This window comes from Ranitomeya variabilis, chromosome 2, assembly GCF_051348905.1.
Source record: "Ranitomeya variabilis isolate aRanVar5 chromosome 2, aRanVar5.hap1, whole genome shotgun sequence".
Taxonomy (NCBI): Eukaryota; Metazoa; Chordata; class Amphibia; order Anura; family Dendrobatidae; genus Ranitomeya; species Ranitomeya variabilis.
In genome coordinates this window covers 806,509,847-806,532,443 of record NC_135233.1, presented here as the reverse complement: position 1 = coordinate 806,532,443, position 22,597 = coordinate 806,509,847, and the positions used below count along the sequence as shown (strand labels likewise).

The window sequence follows — 22,597 nt, the reverse complement described above, 5'->3', positions numbered from 1 at the left end:
TCTATCACTGTTTATTCTACTTAAAAGCTTTATTACTTGGACTTTAAGGCAAGCCTGATTTACCAGTCATTTTATTGCACTCTAACATACGGTTTGATGTTATTCTGGTCAGTAAGGTAATTGCATTAGAAATAAGAAACAACTACATTTGTGTTCTGTAGGATAGTACAATTTGATTAAAACATATATCTTCATTTCAAAAGGGAAGGAACGGAGCCCCAGGTCCTGCAGGAATTCCAGGTGAAGCGGTAAGTATGCATATTAAATGTGCTTTGCTACTGAATATTCTAGAGAATTGTGAAGACAGACATTTCAAGGCCCTAAGAACTGTCATTGCTGATCTCAATTTGGTAGCTGCGCTTCCCTACGGTACAAAGTATAGGTGATTTGAGACCTTAGAATCCCAGGAAAATTCAAACATGCTTTTTCCAGTATTACTGAAGAGGTTCAGGGGAGGAGCGCCATATGTTTCTGCTTGTGCCGCATGTTAATGGACCCTCACTGCAGCATTAACAGCATGCACAAATAAATACTTGTTTATTACACTAATTCCTGAAAGGCAAAGTTTACCTTAAGTGCTGTGTCTTAATTAACCCCTCTCCTGTCAGGAAAGTCAAAGACTCAATTTTCACTGTGCAAAATTCATTTTCTACGCTCCAAATGGAACATGGTAAAATTCCATTGCCCCCTGGTATTACATAATAAAATGTGGTTAAATTGAAATAAAATATAATTATATAGTTATTCACCTCTTCTGAGGCGCTTAGCTACAGAAACTATGTAAATGGGTTTTAAAGGCTTTTGCCTGCGGTACGCCATTGTTGTGATGATTACATTATTAATTTATTTCTTTTCATAATGCCTTGTTATATTACACAAGTATGTTATATTATACATGTATAAACATTGCTTTTTACTACTCGGTGCAATAATTTCTACCATTCTGTGCAACTGTAACACTAAATATGAACATCATTTTTCTTAATTAGCTGTTTCGACAATAAATTATCCCAACACCAGGACAAAAGCCTGAATTGCTACAGTCTTTATTTTGTTTTTGACTTAGGTAGTAGAGAATTGTTAAATATTCATGTCAACAAATGGACAGCATCCAAAATGCTGCTGGATAATGGCACATACTCTCAGTGACAACTTGGCTTGAGTTTTAAAATACACAAATGAGTATACAAAATAAAGGAAAGTAAAATACATGTATCAAACCAGCAAAACTCAGTGACATTGCCAGTGTTCAAATAGGCTTGTAATTTAAGTGTGAAGAACTTTGAATGTTAGGAATGGATTGTGAAGAGTGCATTCAAGATTAAAGCTGTATTCCCATCTCCAAGATCCTATCCCAAAATTGTACTAGGTGTAATATTAATATTAGCAAATACCTCCAAGTAGAAATGTAAGATAGTTCTTCTGATAAGCTATGTCACTTACCCCATGTGAAGGGCATTGAAGTAGTTTAAGTATCCATGGTTACGACCACTAACAACTAACAAACTAACTGTCATTATATGAGTGGTCAGAACCATTGATACCTAAGTTACTGAAAAGCCCTGGAAATGGGGTAAGACAAATAGTGAATCAGAAGAACTATACTACACTTCTAATTTGAGGTATATGCTAATATTATTACACCTACTGCATACTGTATTGGCTTAGCGTCTTGGAAATGGAAATACCCTTCTAAGTCTGCTGCTGTGGCCCTCCACGGTGGGGCTTTTTACATGTTAATGGCCTAGTTTTATAACCAGAGGGAAGAAAAGGCAAGACAACACAAGTGGAGTCCAACTTCTTGTGCCTTGGCTCTGACATAGCAGACCACTTTCCCTTGTTATTCTCAAACTAATCTTACTACTGGAGGTTTAGCTGTAAATTCCACCACCTAAGAAAACTGAGAAATCCAAGGACTCGGACTCTGAAGCGCTCAGAGAGGTAGCACACATTCAGCTCGTGCACCACTTCATGGCCAACCAACAAGGTCTTCTCTAGTGGAGCTTTTAAAATGTTAATGTGCTAGTTTTCTTACCAGAGGAAAAACTGCAAGCTGACACAAAGGATGTCGAACTTGTAACAAGATTGCTGATGTGCCAGCCAGCGCTCCTACCTAGCAAAACACTTTCCCTTCTCTTTTGAGCTGAACTTCCTACTTGAAGTTAAAGGCATACTCTGGGGCGATAAAACATTTCTGTTCTGTTCCTGCCCTTATACACTATAAAGATGAGAACCAGCACATACTTACCTTGTGTGTCACATGCACAACCTGCTGATGTGGTTTGCACTAGAGGGACATTTCATGTTAATGGACTAGTTTTTTTAACCAGGGGGGGGAAATTATTGAGATGACCTTGGCTCCAGTTTCACTTTTTTCGAGCCCCTTAGTGACAGAGCCAATTTGGTACTTAATGACCGAGCCAATTTTTACAATTCTGACCTCTGTCACTTTATGAGGTTATAACTCTGGAACGCTTTAACAGATCCTGCTGATTCTGAGATTGTTTTTTCGTGACATATTGTACTTCATGTTAGTGGTAACAGTTCTTCGATATTACTTGCGATTATTTATGAAAAAAATGCAAATATGGCAAAAAAATTTAAAATTTTGCAATTTTCAAACTTTGTATTTTTATGCCCTTAAATCAGAGAGATATGTCACAAAAAATAGTTAATAAATAACATTTCCCACATGTCTACTTTACATCAGCACAATTTTGGAAACAAATTTTTTTTTTTGTTAGGGAGTTATAAGGGTTAAAAGTTGACCAGCAATTTCTCATTTTAACAACACCATTTTTTTTAGGGACCACATCACATTTAAAGTCATTTTGAAGGGTCTATATGATAGAAAATAACCAAGTGTGACACCATTCTAAAAACTGCACCCCTCAAGGTGCTCAAAACCACATTCAAGAAGTTTATTAACCCTTTACGTGCTTCACAGGAACTGAAACAATGTGGAAGGAAAAAATGAACATTTAACTTTTTTTTGCAAACATTTTACTTCAGAACCATTTTTTTATTTTCACAAGTGTAAAAACAGAAACTTAACCATAAATTTTGTTGTGCAATTTCTCCTGAATACGCCAATACCCCATATATGGGGGTAAACCACTGGTTGGGCGCACCGCAGAGCTTGGAAAAGAAGGAGTGCTGTTTTTTTTTTTCAATGTAGAATTGGCTGGAATTGAGATCGGGCGCCATGTCGCGTTTGGAGAGCCCCTAATGTGCCTAAACAGTGGAAACTCCCCACAATTTACACCATTTTGGAAACTAGACCCCTTAACGAACTTATCTAGATGTGTGGTGAGCACTTTAAGCCCCCAAGTGCTTCACAGAAGTTTATAAAGTAGAGCCGTGAAAATAAAAAATCGCATTTGTTTACACAAAAATGATATTTTCGCCCAAAAATTCTTATTTTCACAAGGGTAACAGGCGAAATTAGACCATAAATGTTGTTGTGCAATTTCTCCTGAGTATGTCGATACCCCATATGTGGGGGTAAACCACTGTTTGGGCGCACCGCAGAGCTTGGAAGACAAGGAGTGCCGTTTTACTTTTTCAATGTAGAATTGGCTGGAATTGAGATCGGACGCCATGTTGCGTTTGGAGAGCCCCTGATGTGCCTAAACAGTGGAAACGCTCCACAAGTGACACCATTTTGGAAACTAGATGCCTTAAGGAACTTAGCTAGATGTGTGGTGAGCACTTTGAGCTCCCAAGTGCTTCACAGAAGTTTATAAAGTAGAGCCGTGAAAATAAAAAATCGCATTTGTTTAACAAAAATGATATTTTCGCCCACAAATTCTTATTTTCACATGGGTAACAGGAGAAATTAGACCACAAAAGTTGTTGTGCAATTTCTCCTGAGTACGTCGATACCCCATATGTGGGGGTAAACCACTGTTTGGGCGCACCGCAGAGCTTGGAAGAGAAGGAGTGCCATTTTACTTTTTCAATGTAGAATTGGCTGGAATTGAGATCGGACACCATGTCGCTTTTGGAGAGCCCCTGATGTGCCTAAACAGTAAAAAAAAAAATACAAGTGACCCCATTATGGAAACTAGACCCCTTAAGGAACTTATCTAGATGTGTGGTGAGCACTTTAAACCCCCAAGTGCTTCACAGAAATTTATAAAGTAGAGCCGTGAAAATAAAAAAATCCTTTTTATTTCCTCAAAAATTATTTTTTAGCCTGCAATTTTTTATTTTCTCAAGGGTAACAGGAGACATTGGACCTCAAAATCTGTTGAACAGTTTGTCCTGAGTACGCTGATACTCCATATGTGGGGGGGGGCACTGTTTGGGCACCCATCGGGGCTCGGAAGAGAAGGAGCGCCGCTTGGAATGCAGACTTTGATGGGATGGTCTGCGGGCGTCATGTTGCATTTGCAGAGCTCCTGATGTACCTAAACAGTAGAAACCTCCCACAAGTGACCCAATTTTGGAAACTAGACCCCCAAAAGAGCTTATCTAGATGCGTGGTGAGCACTAGGAACCCCCAACTGCTTCACAGAAGTTTATAATGTAGAGCCATGAAAATTAAAAAAATCATATTTTTTCCACAAAAATTATCTTTTCACCCCCAAATTTTTACTTTCACCAGGGTAACAGGAGAAATTGGATGCCAAAATTTATTGTTCAATTTATGCTGAGTAGGCTGATACCCCATATGTGAGGGTAAGCTACTCTTTGGGCGCATGGCAGAGCTCGGAAGGGAAGGAGCGCCGTTTTGGAATGCAGACTTTGATAGAATGATCTGCGGGCGTTATGTTGCGTTTGCAGAGCCCCCGATGTACCTAAACAGTAGAAACCCCCAAACAAGTGACCCCATTTTGGAAACTAGACCCCCCAAGGAACTTATCTAGATGTGTGGTGAGAACTTTGAATGCCCAAGTGCTTTACAGAAGTTTATAATGCAGAGTCGTGAAAATAAAAAATAAAAATTTTTCCACAAAAAAGATTTTTTAGCCCCCAAGTTTTTATTTTACAAGGTAACAAGAGAAATTGGACCCCAAAAGGTGTTGTCCAATTAGTCTTGAGTACACTGATACCCCATGTGTTGGGGTAAACCACTGTTTGGGTGCAAAGCAGAGCTCGGAAGGGAAGGAGCGCCGTTTTGGAATGCAGACTTTGATAGAATGGTCTGTGTTGCGTTTGCAGAGCCCCTGATGTACCTAAACAGTAGAAACCCCCCCACAAGTGACCCCATTTTGGAAATTAGACCCCCCAAGGAACTTATCTAGATGTGTTGTGAGAACTTTGAATGCCCAAGTGCTTCACAGAAGTTTATAATGCAGAGTCGTGAAAATAAAAAATAAAAAATTTCCACTAAAAAGATTTTTTAGCCCCCAAATTTTTATTTCTACAAGGGTAACAGGAGAAATTGGACCCCAAAAGTTGTTGTCCAATTTATCCCGAGTACGCTGATGCCCCATATGCGGGGGTAAACCACTGTTTTGGCGCACGGCAGAGCTCAGAACGGAGGGAGCACCATTTGACTTTTTGAGCGCAAAATTGGCTGTGGCGTTTGGAGACCCCCTGATGTACCTAAACAGTGGAACCCCCCCAATTCTAACTCCATCCCTAACCCCAACACACCCCTAACCCTAATCCCAACCCTAACCATAACCCTAATCAGAACCCTAAATCCAACACACCCCTAATCCTAATCTCAACCCTAACCTCAAACTTAACCCTAATCCCAATACACCCCTAACTCTAATCCCAACCCCAATCTTAACCCTAATCCCAAACCTAACCCTAATCCCAAACGTAACCCTAATGTCAACCCTAATCCAAACCCTAACCCTAATCCCAACTCTAATCCTATCTTTAGCAGCAACCCTAGCCCTAACTTTAGCCGCAACCCTAGCCCTAACTTTAGCCCCAACCCTAACCCTAACTTTAGCCTTAACCCTAACCTTAGCCCTTGCCCTAACCCTAGCCCTAACTTTAGCCCCAACTCTAACCCTAAATTTAGACCCAACCCTAACCCTAAATTTAGCCCCAACCCTAACGCTAACCCTAAATTTATCCCCAACCTTAACCCTATCCTTAAATTTAGCCCTAACCCTAACCCTAAATTTAGTCCCAACCCTAACCCTAACCCTAAATTTAGCCCCAACCCTAACCCTAAATTTAGCCCCAACCCTAACCCTAACCCTAAATTTATCCCCAACCTTAACCCTATCCTTAAATTTAGCCCTAACCCTAACCCTAAATTTAGTCCCAACCCTAACCCTAACCCTAAATTTTGCCCCAACCCTAACCCTAAATTTAGCCCCAACCCTAACCCTAACCCTAATTTTATCCCCAACTCCTTCTGGCTGCCAGCCGGCAGATCATGGCGGGCGCACTGCGCATGTGCCTGCCATTTTCTTACTGGATGAAGAAGCCAGTGGGCAGGAGGGGACGCAGAAGGACCCAGGAACACCGGTAAGTATAACAGGGTCCCCGAATCCCCCTATTTCTCTGAGACCTTCCTGGTGCCGGCCGGCGTGTGCACTGCGCATGCGCCCGCCATTTTTTGGCCAGAAGATATAAATGAGGTATCGCTGAAATCATACTGACCTGAAGGATAAAGCTGCTTTATCAATTTTACCACACGTGGAACGGTATAAACGCCCCCCCAAAAGAAATTCAGGAATTGCTAGTTTTTGTTCATTCTGCCTCCCAAAAATCAGAATAAAAACCGATCAAAATATGTCATGTGCCCGAAAATGGTACCAATAAAAATGTCAACTCGTCCCGCAAAAAACAAGACCTCACATGACTCTGTGGGCCAAAATCTGGATAAATTATAGCTCTCAAAATGTGGTGATGAAAAAACTATTTTTTGCAATAAAAAGCGTCTTTTAGTGTGTGACAGCTGCCAATCATAAAAATCCGCCAGAAAAGCTATAAAAGTTAGGGCTAGGGTTAGGGTTAGGGCTAGGGTTAGGGTTAGAGTCAAGGCTAGAGTTAGGGCTAGGGTTAGGGTTGGGATTAGGGTTAGGGTTGGGGCTAAAGTTAGGGTTAGGGTTGGGGCTAAAGTTAGGGTTTGGATTACATCTACGGTTGGGATTAGGGCTGGGGTTAGGGTTAGGGGTGTGGTTAGGGTTATGGTTGGGATTAGGGTTAGGGTTGTGTTTAGGTTAGGGTTTCAGTTAGAATTGGGGGGGTTTCCACTGTTTAGGCACATCAGGGGCTCTCCAAACGCGACATGGCATCCAATCTCAATTCCAGCCAATTCTGCATTGAAAAACTAAAACAGTGCTCCTTCCCTTCCGAGCTCTACCATGCGCCCAAACAGGGGTTTACCCCCACATATGGAGTATCAGCATACTCAGGACAAATTGGACAACAAATTTTGTGGTCTAATTTCTCCTGTTACCCTTGGGAAAATACAAAACTGGGGGCTAAAAAATAATTTTTGTGGAAAAAAAAATTATTTTCACGTCTCTGCGTTATAAACTGTAGTGAAACACTTGTGGGGGGTTTCTACTGTTTAGGTACATCAGGGGCTCTGCAAATGCAACATGACGCCTGCAGACCAATCCATCTAAGTCTGCATTCCAAACGGTGCTCCTTCCCTTCCGAGCTCTGCCGTGCGCTCAAACAGTGGTTCTCCCCACATATGGGGTATCAGTGTACTCAGGACAAATTGGACAACAAATTTCGGGGTTCAATTTGTCCTGTTACCATTGGGAAAATAAAAATTTTGGGGCTAAAATATTATTTTTGTGGAACAAAATATATTTTTTACCCTTGGGAAAATACAAAACTGGGGGCTAAAAAATAATTTTTGTGGAAAAAAAAAGATTTTTTATTTTCACGGCTCTGCATTATAAACTGTAGTGAAACACTTGGGAGTTCAAAGTTCTCAAAACACATCTAGATAAGTTCCTTGGGGGGCTAGTTTCCAACATGGGGTCACTTGTGGGGGGTTTCTACTGTTTAAGTACATCAGGGGCTCTGCAAATGCAACGTGACGCCTGCAGACCAATCCATCTAAGTCTGCATTCCAAACGGCGCTCCTTGCCTTCCGAGCTCTGCTGTGCGCCCAAACAGTGGTTCCCCCCACATATGGGGTATCAGTGTACTCAGGACAATTTGGACAACAACTTTGTGGTCCAATTTCTCCTCTTACCCTTGGGGAAAAAAAATTGCTGGCTAATAGATCATTTTGTGGAAAGATAAAATGATTTTTTAATTTTCACGGCTCTACATTCTAAACTTTAGTGAAACAATTGGGGTTAAAAGTGCTCATCACACATCTAGATAAGTTCCTTAGTGGGTCTTCTTTCCAAAATGGGGTCACTTGTGGGGGTATCCACTGTTTAGGCACATCAGGGGCTCTCCAAACGCGACATGGGTTCCAATCTCAATTCCAGCCAATTTTGCAAAATCTGAATTTGAAAAGTCAAACGGCGCTCCTTCCTTTCCGAACTCTGCTATGCGCTCAAACAGTGGTTTACCCCCATATATGGGGTATCAGCGTACTCAGGACAAATTGAACAACAACTTTTGTGGTACAATTTGTCCTGTTACCCTTGGAAAAATAAAAAATTTGGGGTGAAAAGATCATTTTTGTGAAAAAAATATGATTTTTTTATGGCTCTTCATTATAAACTTCTGTGAAGCACTTGGAGGTTCAAAGTGCTCACCACAGATCTAGATTAGTTCCTTAGGGGGTCTACTTTCCAAAATGTTGTCACTTGTGGGGGTTTCCACTGTTTAGGCACATCAGGGGCTCTCCAAATGCGAAGTGGTGTCCGATGTCAATTCCAGCAAATTTTGCGTTCAAAAGTCAAATGGTGCTCCTTCCCTTCCGAGCTCTGCCATGTGCCCAAACAATGCTTTACCCCAACATATGGGGTATCGGCGTACTCAGGACTAATTGTACAACAACTTTTGAGGTCCAATTCTCCTGTTATCCTTGGTAAAATAAAACAAATTGTATCTGAAGTAAAAATGTTGTTAAAAAAAGTTAAATGTTCAATTTTTTTAAACATTCCAAAAATTCCTGTGAAGCACCTGAAGGGTTAATAAACTTTTTGAATGTGGTTTTGAGTACCTTGAGGGGTGCAGTTTTTATAATGGTGTCACTTTTGGGCATTTTCTGTCATATAGACCCCTCAAAGTCACTTCAAGTGTGAGGTGGTCTAAAAAAAAATGGTTTTGCAAATTTTGTTGTAAAAATGAGAAATCGCTGGTCAATTTTTAATCCTTATAACTTCCTAACAAAAAATGTATGTTTCCAAAATTGTGGTAATGTAAAGCAGACATGTGGGTAATGTTATTTATTAACTATTTTGTATGATATGACTCTCAAATTTAAGGGCATAAAAACTAAAAATTTAAAAATTGCAAAATTTTCAAAATTTTCGCCAAATTTCCAATTTTTTCACAAATAAATGCAAGTCAAATCAAAGAAATTTTACCACTATCATAAAGTACAATATGCCACGAGAAAACAATCTCAGAATCACCAGGATCCGTTGAAGCGTTTCAGAGTTATGACCTCATAAATTGACAGTGGTCAGAATTGAAAAAAATGGCCTGGTCAGGAAGTTGAAAACAGGCTTCGGGGTGAAGGGGTTAAAATCCAATGGTTTGAGGACACAATGAAGGTCAATCATGCAATGTGCCAGGTCTCACTTCGCTTTCCCTTTTCTCTCAAGCTGAAATTCCTTCTGGAGAGAAAGATTGGAGACTGATTGACAGCTGGTGAGGAGTACCCCTTTCCACCATGCCCTAAATCTCCCATGCAGCTCCTCCTTTTCTTCCCAATTTTTCTCTTAACTCCATTCACCCTCTGTCACTCATTCACATCCACTCCCTTTGGTTACCTCATTCACTGCACAGTACCCACCCTTTTCCTTCCTATTCTCTTTATCCCCATCTTCATCTTCACCATCTTCATCAACCCCTTTACCCCATCCACGGTGTCCTAACCCTCAGAGTGCCCTCCTTTTCTTACCATGCCTCCAGACTGCATTTTTTTCCGCTGGTTAAAAAAATATCCCATTTTAAAAGTCCCACTATGTCCGCTCACATCAATAGGCCAAGCAAGTGGGGCACGACGTCAATGCTCATTGCTTCTCTGAGCTTGGCATCATGAATTTTACTGTTTCCTTACTTTAGTATAGTTTATAACTTAAAGGGGTTGTGCAGGCTTTCTGTATAATTTGTGTGTGTATCTAGGCAGCAGAATGCTGATAGTTTGTAATATACTCTCTGTTAGCATTCTGCATGATGTCCTAGGTATCACACTTACACATGTGAGCAGCTCTCTCCTCATTCTAGAGGAGCTGCTCACTCCCCGACTAAATAGGAAGATCAGCTGGAGAGAAAAGGGAAAGTGTTGTGCTGGATAGGAGTGCTGACACATCAGTGAGTGTGATGTAAGATCGACTCTCTTTGGGTTGTATTGCACTTTTTTACCCTCTAGTTAAAAAACTAGACCGCTAACATTTTAAAACTTCCTCTAGGGAAGCAGCATGCGCATGTGGTGCACAAGGTAAATGATCCCTGCCTTACTGAGTGCTTTTCAGGCTGGAGCCCTGGATGCTGCCATTTTCTAATTTTGGTGCAGTATAGAATTAATCTTCAAGTGAGGTCAGCACATAAGAGAAGGGAAAGTGGCATGGGTAGTAGCGCTGGCATATCAGCGAGCACGTTGCAAGTTTGACTCCTCTAGTTAAAAAACTAACCCATTAACATTTTAAAAGTTCCACTGGGTAAGGCACATCAGCAGTATGTGGAAGTGGCACATGAGCTAAGTGTGTGCTCCCCTTCTGAGGCTGCAGTTGTGAAATTGACTGTTTCCTTATTAGTATGCAGTTTATAGCAAAACTTCCAGTAGGAAGTATGTTTAGAAATATAAGGGAAAGTGACATCTAAGGCTACTTTCACACTGGCGTCGTTTTAGATCCGTCGCAATGCGTCGTTTTGGGAAAAAAAACGCATCTTGCAAATGTGCCCGCAGGATGCGTTTTTTTCCCATAGACTTGTATTGCCGACGGATCGTGACATATGGCCATTCGTCGCTTCCGTCACGCACTGGATGCATCATGTTTTGGCGTACAATCGTCACGAAAAAACTTTCAATGTAACGTTTTTTCGTACGTCGGATCCACCATTTCCTACTGCGCATGCGTGGCCGGAACTCTGCCCCCTCCTTCCCGGGACTTAGAATGGGCAGCGGATGCGTTGAAAAACTGCATCCGCTGCCCACGTTGTGCCGAATTTGCACAACGTCCGTCGGTACATCGCGCCGAAACTTTGCGACGGCCGCGTACCGACGCAAGTGTGAAAGAGGCTTAACCTATTAACATTATAAAGGAGCCACTTACGAAGCCCACATCATCAGCTTATGCAACTGACACATCAGTTAAATATGCTCTGCTTTATTGAGCGCTTTTGAACCTTGGATTCTACCATTTTATGTTTTAAAGATACATATTGATCCCACAATGTAAGTTTATGGGGCCATACTGATCTATGAATATATATAAGAATACAAATATAAACATCTAAGAATACCTTGTTTCCTTGGTCAGTGTTCATTATTTATTAGTGTTGAGCATTCCGATACCGCAAGTATCGGGTATCGGCCGATACTTGTGGTATCGGAATTCCGATACCGAGATCCGATACTTTTGTGGTATCGGGAATCGGAATCAGAAGTTTCCAGTGTATGGTTCCCAGTGTCTGAAGGAGAGGAAACTCTCCTTCAGGTCCTGGGATCCATATGAATGTGTAAAATAAAGAATTAAAATAAAAAATATTGATATACTCACCTGTCCGGAGGCCCCTGGACATCACCACTGGTAACCGGAAGCATTCTTTGTTTAAAATGAGCGCGTTCAGCACCTTCCATGAAGTCACGGCTTCTGATTGGTCACGTGCCGCTCATGTGACCGCCACGCGACCAATCACAAGCCGCGACGTCATCCCTCAGGTCCTAAATTCCCTTCTAGGAATTTAGGACCTGAGGGATGACGTCACGGCTTGTGATTGGTCGCGTGAGCGGTCACATGGGCGGCCGCGACCAATCACAAGCCGTGACGTCATCTAAGGCCCTGAACACGCTCATTCTTAAGAAGGAAGGCTGCCGGAAAGAAGCAGGGCGCGTCCGAGGGTGAGTATATACCTAATAGGAATATACTCACCCTCGGCTTCTTTCCGGCAGCCTTCCTTCCTAAGAATGAGCACGTTCAGGGCCTTAGATGACGTCACGGCTTGTGATTGGTCGCGGCCGCCCATGTGACCGCCACGCGACCAATCACAAGCCGTGACGTAATTCTCAGGTCCTAAATTCCTTAGGAATTTAGGACCTGAGAATTACGTCACGGCTTGTGATTGGTCGCGTGGCGGTCACATGGGCGGCCGCGACCAATCAGAAGCCGTGACGTCATGGAAGGCCCTGAACGCGCTCATTTTAAGCAAAGAAGGCTGCCGGTTACCAGCGGTAAGGTCCAGGCTGCGTCGGAGAGGTGAGTATATCAATATTTTTTATTTTAATTCTTTATTTTACACATTAATATGGATCCCAGGGCCTGAAGGAGAGTTTCCTCTCCTTCAGACCCTGGGAACCATCAGGGATACCTTCCGATACTTGAGTCCCATTGACTTGTATTGGTATCGGGTATCGGTATCGGATCAGATCCGATACTTTGCCGATATCGGCCGATACTTTCCGATACCGATACTTTCCGATACCGATACTTTCAAGTATCGGACGGTATCACTCAACACTATTATTTATATGTATTTTATGGCTTTGTTTACATATTACCAGATAATATTTCTACATTTAGAGCATCACTACATTTTATGACCGATGTGTAAGGCGCATTGTCCTTTTAATACCTTTGCTTTTCTGGTTAATTTAGCTAAGCTACAGGAATGCAATAAATTGACAATCTGATTGCAATTACTAATGAGTCATGACCTGATTTCTGAATACTGCAGCAGAATATCTGCTCAATTACCTACCACTACAGATCCAGTGTAGTTCTTATTATATTACTCATATTTGAGAGTATCATAAAGGCATACATCACCCTTCTAAAGTATTATGTATGTATAGACATTTTAGTGTTTTAGACTATATGCACACGTTGCGGATTTTGATGTATTTCCAGAGCATTTTTGGACTCGCGGAATTGCATCAAATCTGCAGTGTAGTGCACAACCAATGTTAGTCAATGGGAAATTGAGAATTGGTGTGCACATGCTGTGGAAAAATATGCATGGATTTGCAGCGTTTTATTTTCCACAGCATGTCAATTCTTTTTGCGGATCTGCAGCGTTTCTGCCCCCATTGACTAGCATTGAGTCAGGCAAATCCACAACAAAACCACAGGTTTAAAAAGATCTGTGGTTTTGCTGCAGAGTTGCATGCGAGAAACTCTGTAGATCGGGAGGAGGAAGAGTGTGTTGGTGGAGTGTGGGCGGAGACTGTGTGTGTGCAGAGAAGATATGCGTGTCTGTGTGCGGGTATCTGTGTGTATCTGTGTGTGTCTGCGGGGGTCTGCCGGTGTGTGCGCTCCTTTGTGTGTGTCTGCGGGTCTGTATGTAGGCAGGCATCGTCCGATGTGACTACTAGTCCCATCCAGCTATGCCTGCTACAGTCACAGCTAGCCGATGATGGGACAGTAGTCCCATAAACCGGCTACTGTGTTCAAGTGTAAAAAAAACACATACACACAGTACATACTCACCATACAGCTAATCCCCAATGCCCTTGATCACCTATAAAAAAATAAATAAAATAAACCAACAGTATACTCCCTGATCTGACGTAATCCATTTAATAATGATTGTCCCACAATGATCTCCCGTGTAGAGCTGTCACATCGGCAGATGTGACTGATCTCCAGGGGCCTCCGGTGATACATTGATGGCAGGTATCCTTCCGCAGTGTATCACTCCACCGTTAGAGGTCAATTGAGTTCAATCTGTCACTTGGGGCACTGCTGCATGGGCAAATTCTCACACAGCAGTGTCATAAAGTGAGAGCATGAACTCTTTGAACCCTCAGTGATAACACTGCAGGATCTATTATCTCCTGTCAGTGTGTCACTGGAGGCCCTGTAGAGTGGTCACATTTCCTGATGTGACAGCTCTATAGGGGAGATCGTCGTGGGCCACTCGTTACTAAATTGGAAAAGGGAGTATTTGTGTTGGTTTATTATTTTATTTTCTTTACAAGTGATCGAGGGCGTCACATGGATTAGGAGAAAAATAAAGATGGGAAACTGTGTTTAGTGTTTTATTTCATTAAAATACTTTAGATTAGTAATGGATAGGTATCTTATTGATGCCTCTCCATTACTAAGCCGTGGGCTTGATGTCACCTTACAATAGAAAGGTGACATCAACCCCATAAATATTACCCCATATGCCACCGCTACAGGGCAGTGGGAAGAGAGAGGCTAAGTGCCGGAAGTGGTGCATCTTAGAGATGCGCCATTTCTGGGGTGGCTGTGAGCTGAAGCTATTAATATCAGCCCGCAGCTGTCTGCATAGCCTTTTCTGGCTATTAATTATAGGGGGACCCCACATCATTTTTTTTGGTCAACCCTATTTTAATAGCCAGTAAAGGCTAAATATACAGCTGTGGGCTGATATTCATAGCCTGGGAAGATTCCTGGGTATTACTATTAACCCCTTCCTAGGCTATAAATATGGGCCCCCAGTGTTAGGGGTCGAGTTCCCGCCTTTGCACAGGGGGAATCTCGGGCCATCTCCGCTGCGGTCTCCCATTCTTCTCCTGCCGCAGTGGAGCCTGCTCAGCAGAGACGTCGGTCCCAGCGTATCGCTCACTCTGACTCTGTACAGAGAGTTACTGCTGCTTTTCCTGCTTCTGCCATTGGAGTCAGTGCTGGGCAGCGGCGAGCAGACGCTTCTGGGACTAAGTCCTGCTTTTCTCGTTCTGAGCATGCCCAGAGTAAGATCTCTCAGTGGAGATCGAGGGTCACATGATCAGACACTGCAGCTAAGGCCATTGGTCCTTCAGGAAGGTCCTGTAGATGCTCACGCTCTGTGGCAGGCTCTCATTGGTCCTTCTAGAAAGGTCCTGTACGTGCTGCAACTATTTAAGGCTTGCATGGTCGCACGGCCATGCGCTAGTATTGTTCTATGTTGTACTTTGCGCCAGTGTGGTCACGTATGATTGTGTTTAGGGACCCAGCTGAAATAAGCCCCTAGAATGCTGGCACCTCCGGCGAGGAGTTTGTGTATTTGAGTATTCAGGGACCTGGCTGAAATAGGCCCTAGCATGCTGGCACCTCCGGCGAGGAGTTTTGTGTGCATGCATGACCACTGACTGCTCTCGTTTGGGTAGTTAGCCTGTGCCACTGTGAAGGTTAACAGGGCGCAGTGCTTTGAGTTCACGGCTACTCTGTGAAGTAACAGAGGTAGCTTATACCGCAATATAGTTCCACCATTTGCTAGCAGCAGGTTCTCCTGCACAGTGGACCCCGGGCTGCGAACGCATATATTATAATAAAGTCTCTATATCCATTTGGTGCGTTCCGCTAGCCCTAACATAATACTAGTGCCAGGGTCTGGCTAGTAAATGGCGGACATTCAGCAATCTTTGCGGTATATCCAGCAGCTGGAGGGTAGGTTGGCTGCTCTCGAGAGCTCAACCTCAGCTGTGGATGTTACCGCAGTTGCTGTACAGGCTGCTAGCGTGGCTGCAGCAACCTTGTCCACTGCCACCCCTGTTCCGACATTATCTCGCCTTCCGCTGCCAGAGAAATTTTCTGGAGACAGCAAGTCCTGTAGGGGATTCGTGAGTCAGTGCTCTATTCACCTCGAGCTCCTGGCTGCACGTTTTCCCACAGAGTGAGCTAAGGTGGGATTTATTGTGTCCCTCTTGTCGGACAGGGCGTTGGAGTGGGCTACACCGCTGTGGGAGCGTGGAGATCATGTGGTGCAGAGTGCTCTGCTGTTCCTGAGCACTCTGAAACAGGTCTTTTTAGGACCTCGAGTCACCCATGACACGGCGCTCCAACTGCTGGCATCAACTCAGGGTGAGTCCTTGGTCAGACTAGGGAGATTCCTGCCACACTGGAGGAGTTAATATCTATCTCTACTCGTATTGACCTCCGTTTTAACGAGCGGAGGTTAGAGCGAGCTCAGTGTAGGCAGAGGTTTCGACTGGCTCCCACCTTTGCCAAACCTCTGGAATCTCCGGTCCTGGTTCCTGAGTCACAAGAGGCCATGGAAGTGTCACATGAGGGATCTAAGTGCCGGACCGCTTGTGCAGACAAGGTCTGTCATGTTTGCCAGCAGTCAGGACATCTTGCCACCAGATGTCCCCAGCAGTCGAGGAAACGTCAGCGTCTAGTGGTAGTAGGTGGAGGTACACTAGACACGGCGACGTTTGCCTCCAAATTGTCCTTTAAGGGGACAATAATTATTAGCTCATCCTCCCACTCGGTAGAGCTCTGCGTGGATTCTGGGGTGGAGGGCAATTTTATGTCTTCAGCCTTCGCCCAACGTCACTCAATACCCCTGGTTATGCTAGCTCAACCAGTAATGGTACGAGTGGTGAATGGGTCGACGCTGCCCTCACAGATAACACACCAGACCATCCCTCTTACTCTGTCCATGTTGCCATCCCACCAGGAGATTATATCTCTGCTCGTCATTCCTGAAGGAATTGATGAGGTCTTGTTGGGGATACCATGGCTACGGTACCACTCTCCTCATATCGAGTGGTCCTCAGGCAGAATTTTGGGTTGGTGTGAATCTTGTGGGGGGAGGTGTCAGAGGGAGTGCGTTCAGGTTGCTACAACAGAGGTACCCGCAGATCTATCCTCTCTCCCCATGCAATATTGGTCTTATGCATACGTGTTCTCCAAAAAGGCGGCAGAGACCCTTCCGCCCCATCGCCCCTATGACTGTCCTATTGATCTCTTGCCTGGTGCTGAGCCTCCCCGGGGTCGAGTCTATCCGTTATCTCTCCCGGAGATGGAGGCAATGTCTCAGTACATCTAAGAGAATCTGGCAAGAGGATTCATTAGGAAGTCAGTGTCACCTGCAGGGGCTGGGTTCTTCTTCGTGCAGAAGAAGAGTGGAGACTTACGTCCATGCATAGACTACAGGGGTCTTAACGCCATCACCGTTAAAAACAAGTACCCTTTACCCCTGATATCTGAGCTTTTCGATAGGCTACGGGGAGCAAGGGTATTTACAAAATTAGATATGCAGGGTGCTTACAACCTGATTCGCATCCGTGAGGGGGACGAATGGAAGACGGCTTTTAACACCAGGGATGGGCACTATGAATATCTGGTGATGCCCTTCGGGCTCTGTAATGCCCCAGCCGTTTTCGAAGACTTTGTGAACGACATCTTCCAGGATGTGCTCACCACCTCAGTCGTAGTCTATCTGGATGATATTCTCATCTCTCCAGATATTGACTCCCATCGGAGAGATGTTCGCAAAGTCTTCATCCTCTTACGGGCAAACTCCCTCTACGCCAAGTTGGAGAAGTGTGTGTTTGAGCAGGAGTCCCTTGCCTTTCCTTGGTTATATCATCTCTGCCCAGGGTTTGGCTATGGATCCTGCCAATTTACAGGCTGTGATGGACTGGCAGGAACCCCATTCACTTAAAGCGGTGCAGCGCTTTATGGGGTTCATTAATTACTATCGTCAGTTCATCCCACACTTTTCAACTTTGGTAGCTCCCTTGGTTGCCCTCACCAAGAAGGGAGCAAATCCCAAGTTGTGGTCGGAGGATGTCTCCAAGGCCTTCCTCTCGGTTAAGTCACACTTCGCTAGCGCTCCCATTCTACATCGCCCCGATGTAGATAAGCCATTTATCATGGAGGTGGATGCCTCATCCGTTGGTGCTGGAGCAGTCCTCTTCCAAAAGGATGCTCAAGGCCGGAAGCATCCTTGCTTCTTCTTCTCCAAGACCTTCACACCGGCGGAGAGGAATTATTCCATCGGGGACAGGGAGTTGCTAGCCATGAAGTTAGATTTCTCAGAGTGGAGACACCTCTTGGAGGGAGCTCGCTTTCCATTCCAGGTTTTCACTGACAACGAGAACTTGGTATATCTACAGACGGCCCAGCGGCTGAATTCTCGCCAAGTTAGATGGTCCCTGTTCTTCTCCCGGTTTCATTTTACTCTTCATTTTCTCTCCGTGGAGAAGAACATTCGCGCTGACACTCTCTCCCACTCCGTAGTGTCATCTGAGGAGGAGAAGGAGGAGCCTCGGCTTATTGTCCCTTCTGAGAGCCTGAGAACTGTAGCTCCGGTTTCACTAGAGTCTGTGCCCTCGGGCAAGACTTTCGTGCCAGCGAATTTGCGACTGGAGGATCTCGCTTGGGCTCACTCATCCAGAGTGGGTGGGCATTTTGGGACCAAAAGGACAACTGAGCTTTTGGCGAGAACGTACTGGTGGCCGCATTTGGCCCATGATGTCGGGGACTATATTCGGACATGCGTTTCCTGCGCCCAGAATCGGTCTCCTCGGCAATGGCCTGCTGGGTTGCTTTACCCCCTACCGGTGGCAGACAGACCCTGGGAAATGGTCGGGATGGACTTCGTGGTGGGCTTACCCAAATCTCGTAGCTGCACCGCTATCTGGGTTGTCACTGATCATTTCTCTAAAATGGTGCACTTGGTGCCGCTTCCACGGTTACCTTCTGCACGGGCCTTGGCGGCGTTGTTCATAAAACATATTTTCTGTTTACGTGGAATGCCTGATAAAATTGTCAGCAACCGGGGTCCCCTGTTCGCGTCTCGGTTTTGGAGAGAGCTCTGTCGTTTACTCAGCATAGAGTTGAATCTCTCCTCTGCGTACCATCCCGAGACGAATGGGTTGGTAGAGAGGACCAACCAGACTCTGGTGACATACTTGTGGCATTCTGTCTCTGCTAGGCAGGATGACTGGGCATCTTTGCTACCTTGGGCGGAATTTTCCTTGAACAACGCCGTAGCCGAGTCCACTGGGCAGACTCCTTTTCTCCTTAATTACGGCTAGCATCCGCGTGTCCCTGTGCCCATGCTTGTCTTCCACCGATTCTAGGGTGGCAGACTGGGCGGTGGAGGCACGTGACATTTGGGACTGCACACAGGATGCCATCCAGGCATCCGAGAGAATGAGGGTTTCTGCTGATACACACCGGCACCCTGCTCCGACCTTTGCTCCTGGCGACTTAGTGTAGCTCTCCGCCTGTAACATCAGGCTGCGAGTTGAGTCCACTAAGTTTGCGCCTCGCTACATTGGCCCGTTCAAGGTTCTGGAACAGGTCAACCCTGTGGTCTACCGTTTGGCTATTCCTCCACGCCTTGGTATCACCGACACTTTTCACGTTTCCCTCTTAAAGCCCGTTCATATGTCCCAGTTTTCTGAGTCATCTGCCGGGACATCGGGTTCATCTACAGATGAGTTTGAGGTGAATGCTATCATGGGGTGCAAGGTGATATGTGGCAAGAAATTTTATCTGGTGGACTGGAAGGGTCACGGTCCAGAAGATAGAACCTGGGAATCTGTGGAGCACATTCGGGCTCCGCTGCTCATTGCAGCTTTTGAGCGTAGTGAGGCTCAAGGAGGGGGGGGCCCTAGGAGGGGGGGTAATGTTAGGAGTCGAGTTCCCACCGCTGCAGAGGGGGAATCTCGAGCCATGTCTGCTGCAGTCTCCCATTCTGCATCGGCCGCAGTGGAGCCTGCTCAGCGGAGACGTCGGTCCCAGCGTCTCACTGAATCTGATACTGTGCAAAGGGTTACTGCTGCCCTTCCAGGCTTTACTATTGTACCCTGCACTGTTCTGCGGTGAGCAGGCTTTTCTGGGACTAAGTCCTGCTTTGCACACACTGAGCATGCCCAGGGCAAGATCTCTCAGTGGAGATCTAGGGTCACATGCTCAGGTACTGCAGCAACTTCCATTGGTCCATCTTGGAAGGTCCTGTAGGTGCTAGGACTAAGTCCTGCTTTGCACACACTGAGCATGCCCAGGGCAAGATCTCTAAGTGGAGGTCTAGGGTCACATGCTCAGGTACTGCAGCAATTTCCATTGGTCCTTCTTGGAAGGTCCTGTAGGTGCTGCGACTATAAAGGGTTCTCATGACCGCACGGCCATGCGCTAGTATCAAATATGTACGAGCTCAGCGCCAGTGTGGTCATGTGTGTGATCAGGGACCCGGCTGAAATAAGCCCCTAGAATGCTGGCACCTCCGGTGAGGAGTTTTTGTGTGTATGCGGTCAGGGACCCGGCTGAAATAAGCCCCTAGAATGCTGGCACCTCCGGCGAGGAGTTTCTCATGAGTGAATTCAGGGCTGGCTAATAGCCATTAGAATTCCGGCTCCACCGGAGAGGAGCAGCGTGTTTGGTTGGGACTGCATGACCACTGTCGGCTCTACTCAGTAGCTGTGTTCCCTGTGAGCTAAACAGGGCACAGCCTTCTCTTTACTACGGGCTCTGTGAAGTAACAGAGTTTGTTTATTCTAATTTACTTCACCACCTTACTTAGCAGCAGGTTCTTTCCTGCATGGTGGATCCCGGGTTGCGAACGCACCTATCTCATTAATAAATATATTCGGTGCGTTCCGCCAACCCTAACACGGAGATTTGTCTTCCAACAAGACAATGATCCCAAACATAAAGCAAAATCTACAATGGAATGGTTCACAAATAAAAGTATCCAGGTGTTAGAATGGCCAAGTCAAAGTCCAGACCTCAATCCAATCGAGAATCTGTGAAAAGAGCTGAAAACTGCTGTTCACAAAAGATCTCCATCAAACCTCACTGAGCTCGAGCTGTTTGCCGAGGAAGAATGGGCAAGAATTTCAGTCTCTCGATGTACAAAACTGGTAGAGACATACCCCAAGCGACTTGCAGCTGTAATTGCAGCAAAATGTGGTGCAACAAAGTATTAAGTTAAAGGGGCCAAATAATATTGCACGCCCCACTTTTCAGTTTTTGAATTTCCACAAAAATTTAAAATAACCAATAAATTTCGTTCAACTTCACAATTGTGTTCCACTTGTTGTTGATTCTTCACCAAAAATTTACATTTGGTATCTTTATGTTTGAAGCATGGGGGCCGAATATTTTTGCAAGGCACTGTATATCTACAGATAGATGGATGGATAGATATATCTACAGATAGATGGATAGATAGATAGATAGATAGATAGATAGATAGATAGATAGATAGATAGATAGATCTATAGATCTGTCTATCTATAGATGTATCTATCTATAGATATATCTAATCTATCTATCTGTGTGTGTAAACATTATTCTTCAATGGAGTATGTAAAAGAAGAGGTTGGACAAGGAAATTACATCACAATTCTTTTTTTTTGTTAAATAATAGATCTTTATTTAGCCTACAAAAAGGCATACAAATCTGCATGAAAATCTGCATAAAAAACGCATCAAAAACACATAAAAAACCCCACAGATTTTTACCTTTGTTTTTTGACAAGAGATGTAGAATCTGCGCTGGGAATTCCACAGGCAAATCTGCGACGTGTGCACATAGCCTTATCCTTCATGATTATCTGTAAGGTTCTTAAATTGCACAAAACACAATATGCCAAAAAGGAATAATGTGTGCTTTTGCTTTGATTATGATTTTTGGGTTTTTTTTTCTTTCATTTTAACTGGTTTTGTTTAAAAGCTTCACAAGCTGTTTTTACATGTGGTTGTCAATCTAGGGAAAAACACCCCAGTTCATATATAGCATTTACATCCATTTTGTCTAAATTACTCCAACCTACAGGTGTTGCAGTCACTTCTAAGTTGCAAATAAATTAAACTACTGTATATCATGGTGATTGGCATCCCAAGTAATTACTTAAGTATTGCGCTAATCTATTCCTATGTGACATTTTTATACAGATTTTTTATTAAGATTTTGAAGCCAAAACTCGATGTGGATTGAAAAAAAAACAGAGAAGAATAATTTTTCCCATGTGAATTCCTTTACTTTATGATTCACTCTTCAACTAGCTTTAAAAACTGCATAAGGAAGCTCTATCAAGATAACGCATGCAAAAGCTCTTTGGAAGCTTGGAAGAGACAGCACAATTCATTCATATTACAAAACATCAATTCCCAACCTGTCCAATGTTTCCTTTTCATTTAGGATTTGGTATACAGTATAATTACCATACCTAAAAAACTGACCTGAAAAATTAACACCCAGTTTATTAGCTATTTTCTTTTTCTAGCAGTAATGTTAGGAATCTATTCTATACAATTTGTTCAATATGTATGGTAATATCAATGTAGATTTTCAATTGATGCCTTATGCATTGCACCTATAAATATTGCAGTAAGAAATCTTCTTTATAAGAGTGGCAATGAGAAAAAACCTCATGATCTATGTCAGAGAGTACCACCAGAAACCATGTCAACCAAAGAATGTGCCATTAACAGATATCAAAAGACTGTCACTTCCAAACAGAACAGGTGTGAACAGGCGCATACTAAGAGTAGCCATCTCCATATATCACTAACAAACAAAGTTGCACTCTGTAACTCTATAGCATGTAAACATGAAATATATGACACTGGAATAGCATTACTGCTCTAGAAAATAGGAAGAAATGGAGATACTTAGCTCTTAT

At 44.0% G+C, this 22,597-nt stretch overlaps 1 protein-coding gene across 2 annotated transcripts in view; it reads left to right on the top strand.

Annotated features, from left to right (window-relative positions):
- Nucleotides 1-22,597, top strand: part of COL19A1 (collagen type XIX alpha 1 chain) — a 1,614,879-nt gene that overhangs the window by 1,429,175 nt on the left and 163,107 nt on the right. For both annotated transcript variants that reach the window (XM_077289962.1, XM_077289964.1), the window contains exon 44: nucleotides 204-248. In XM_077289962.1, coding sequence (XP_077146077.1) covers nucleotides 204-248 — 45 coding nt within the window. The remainder of the gene's footprint in view (nucleotides 1-203; nucleotides 249-22,597) is intronic.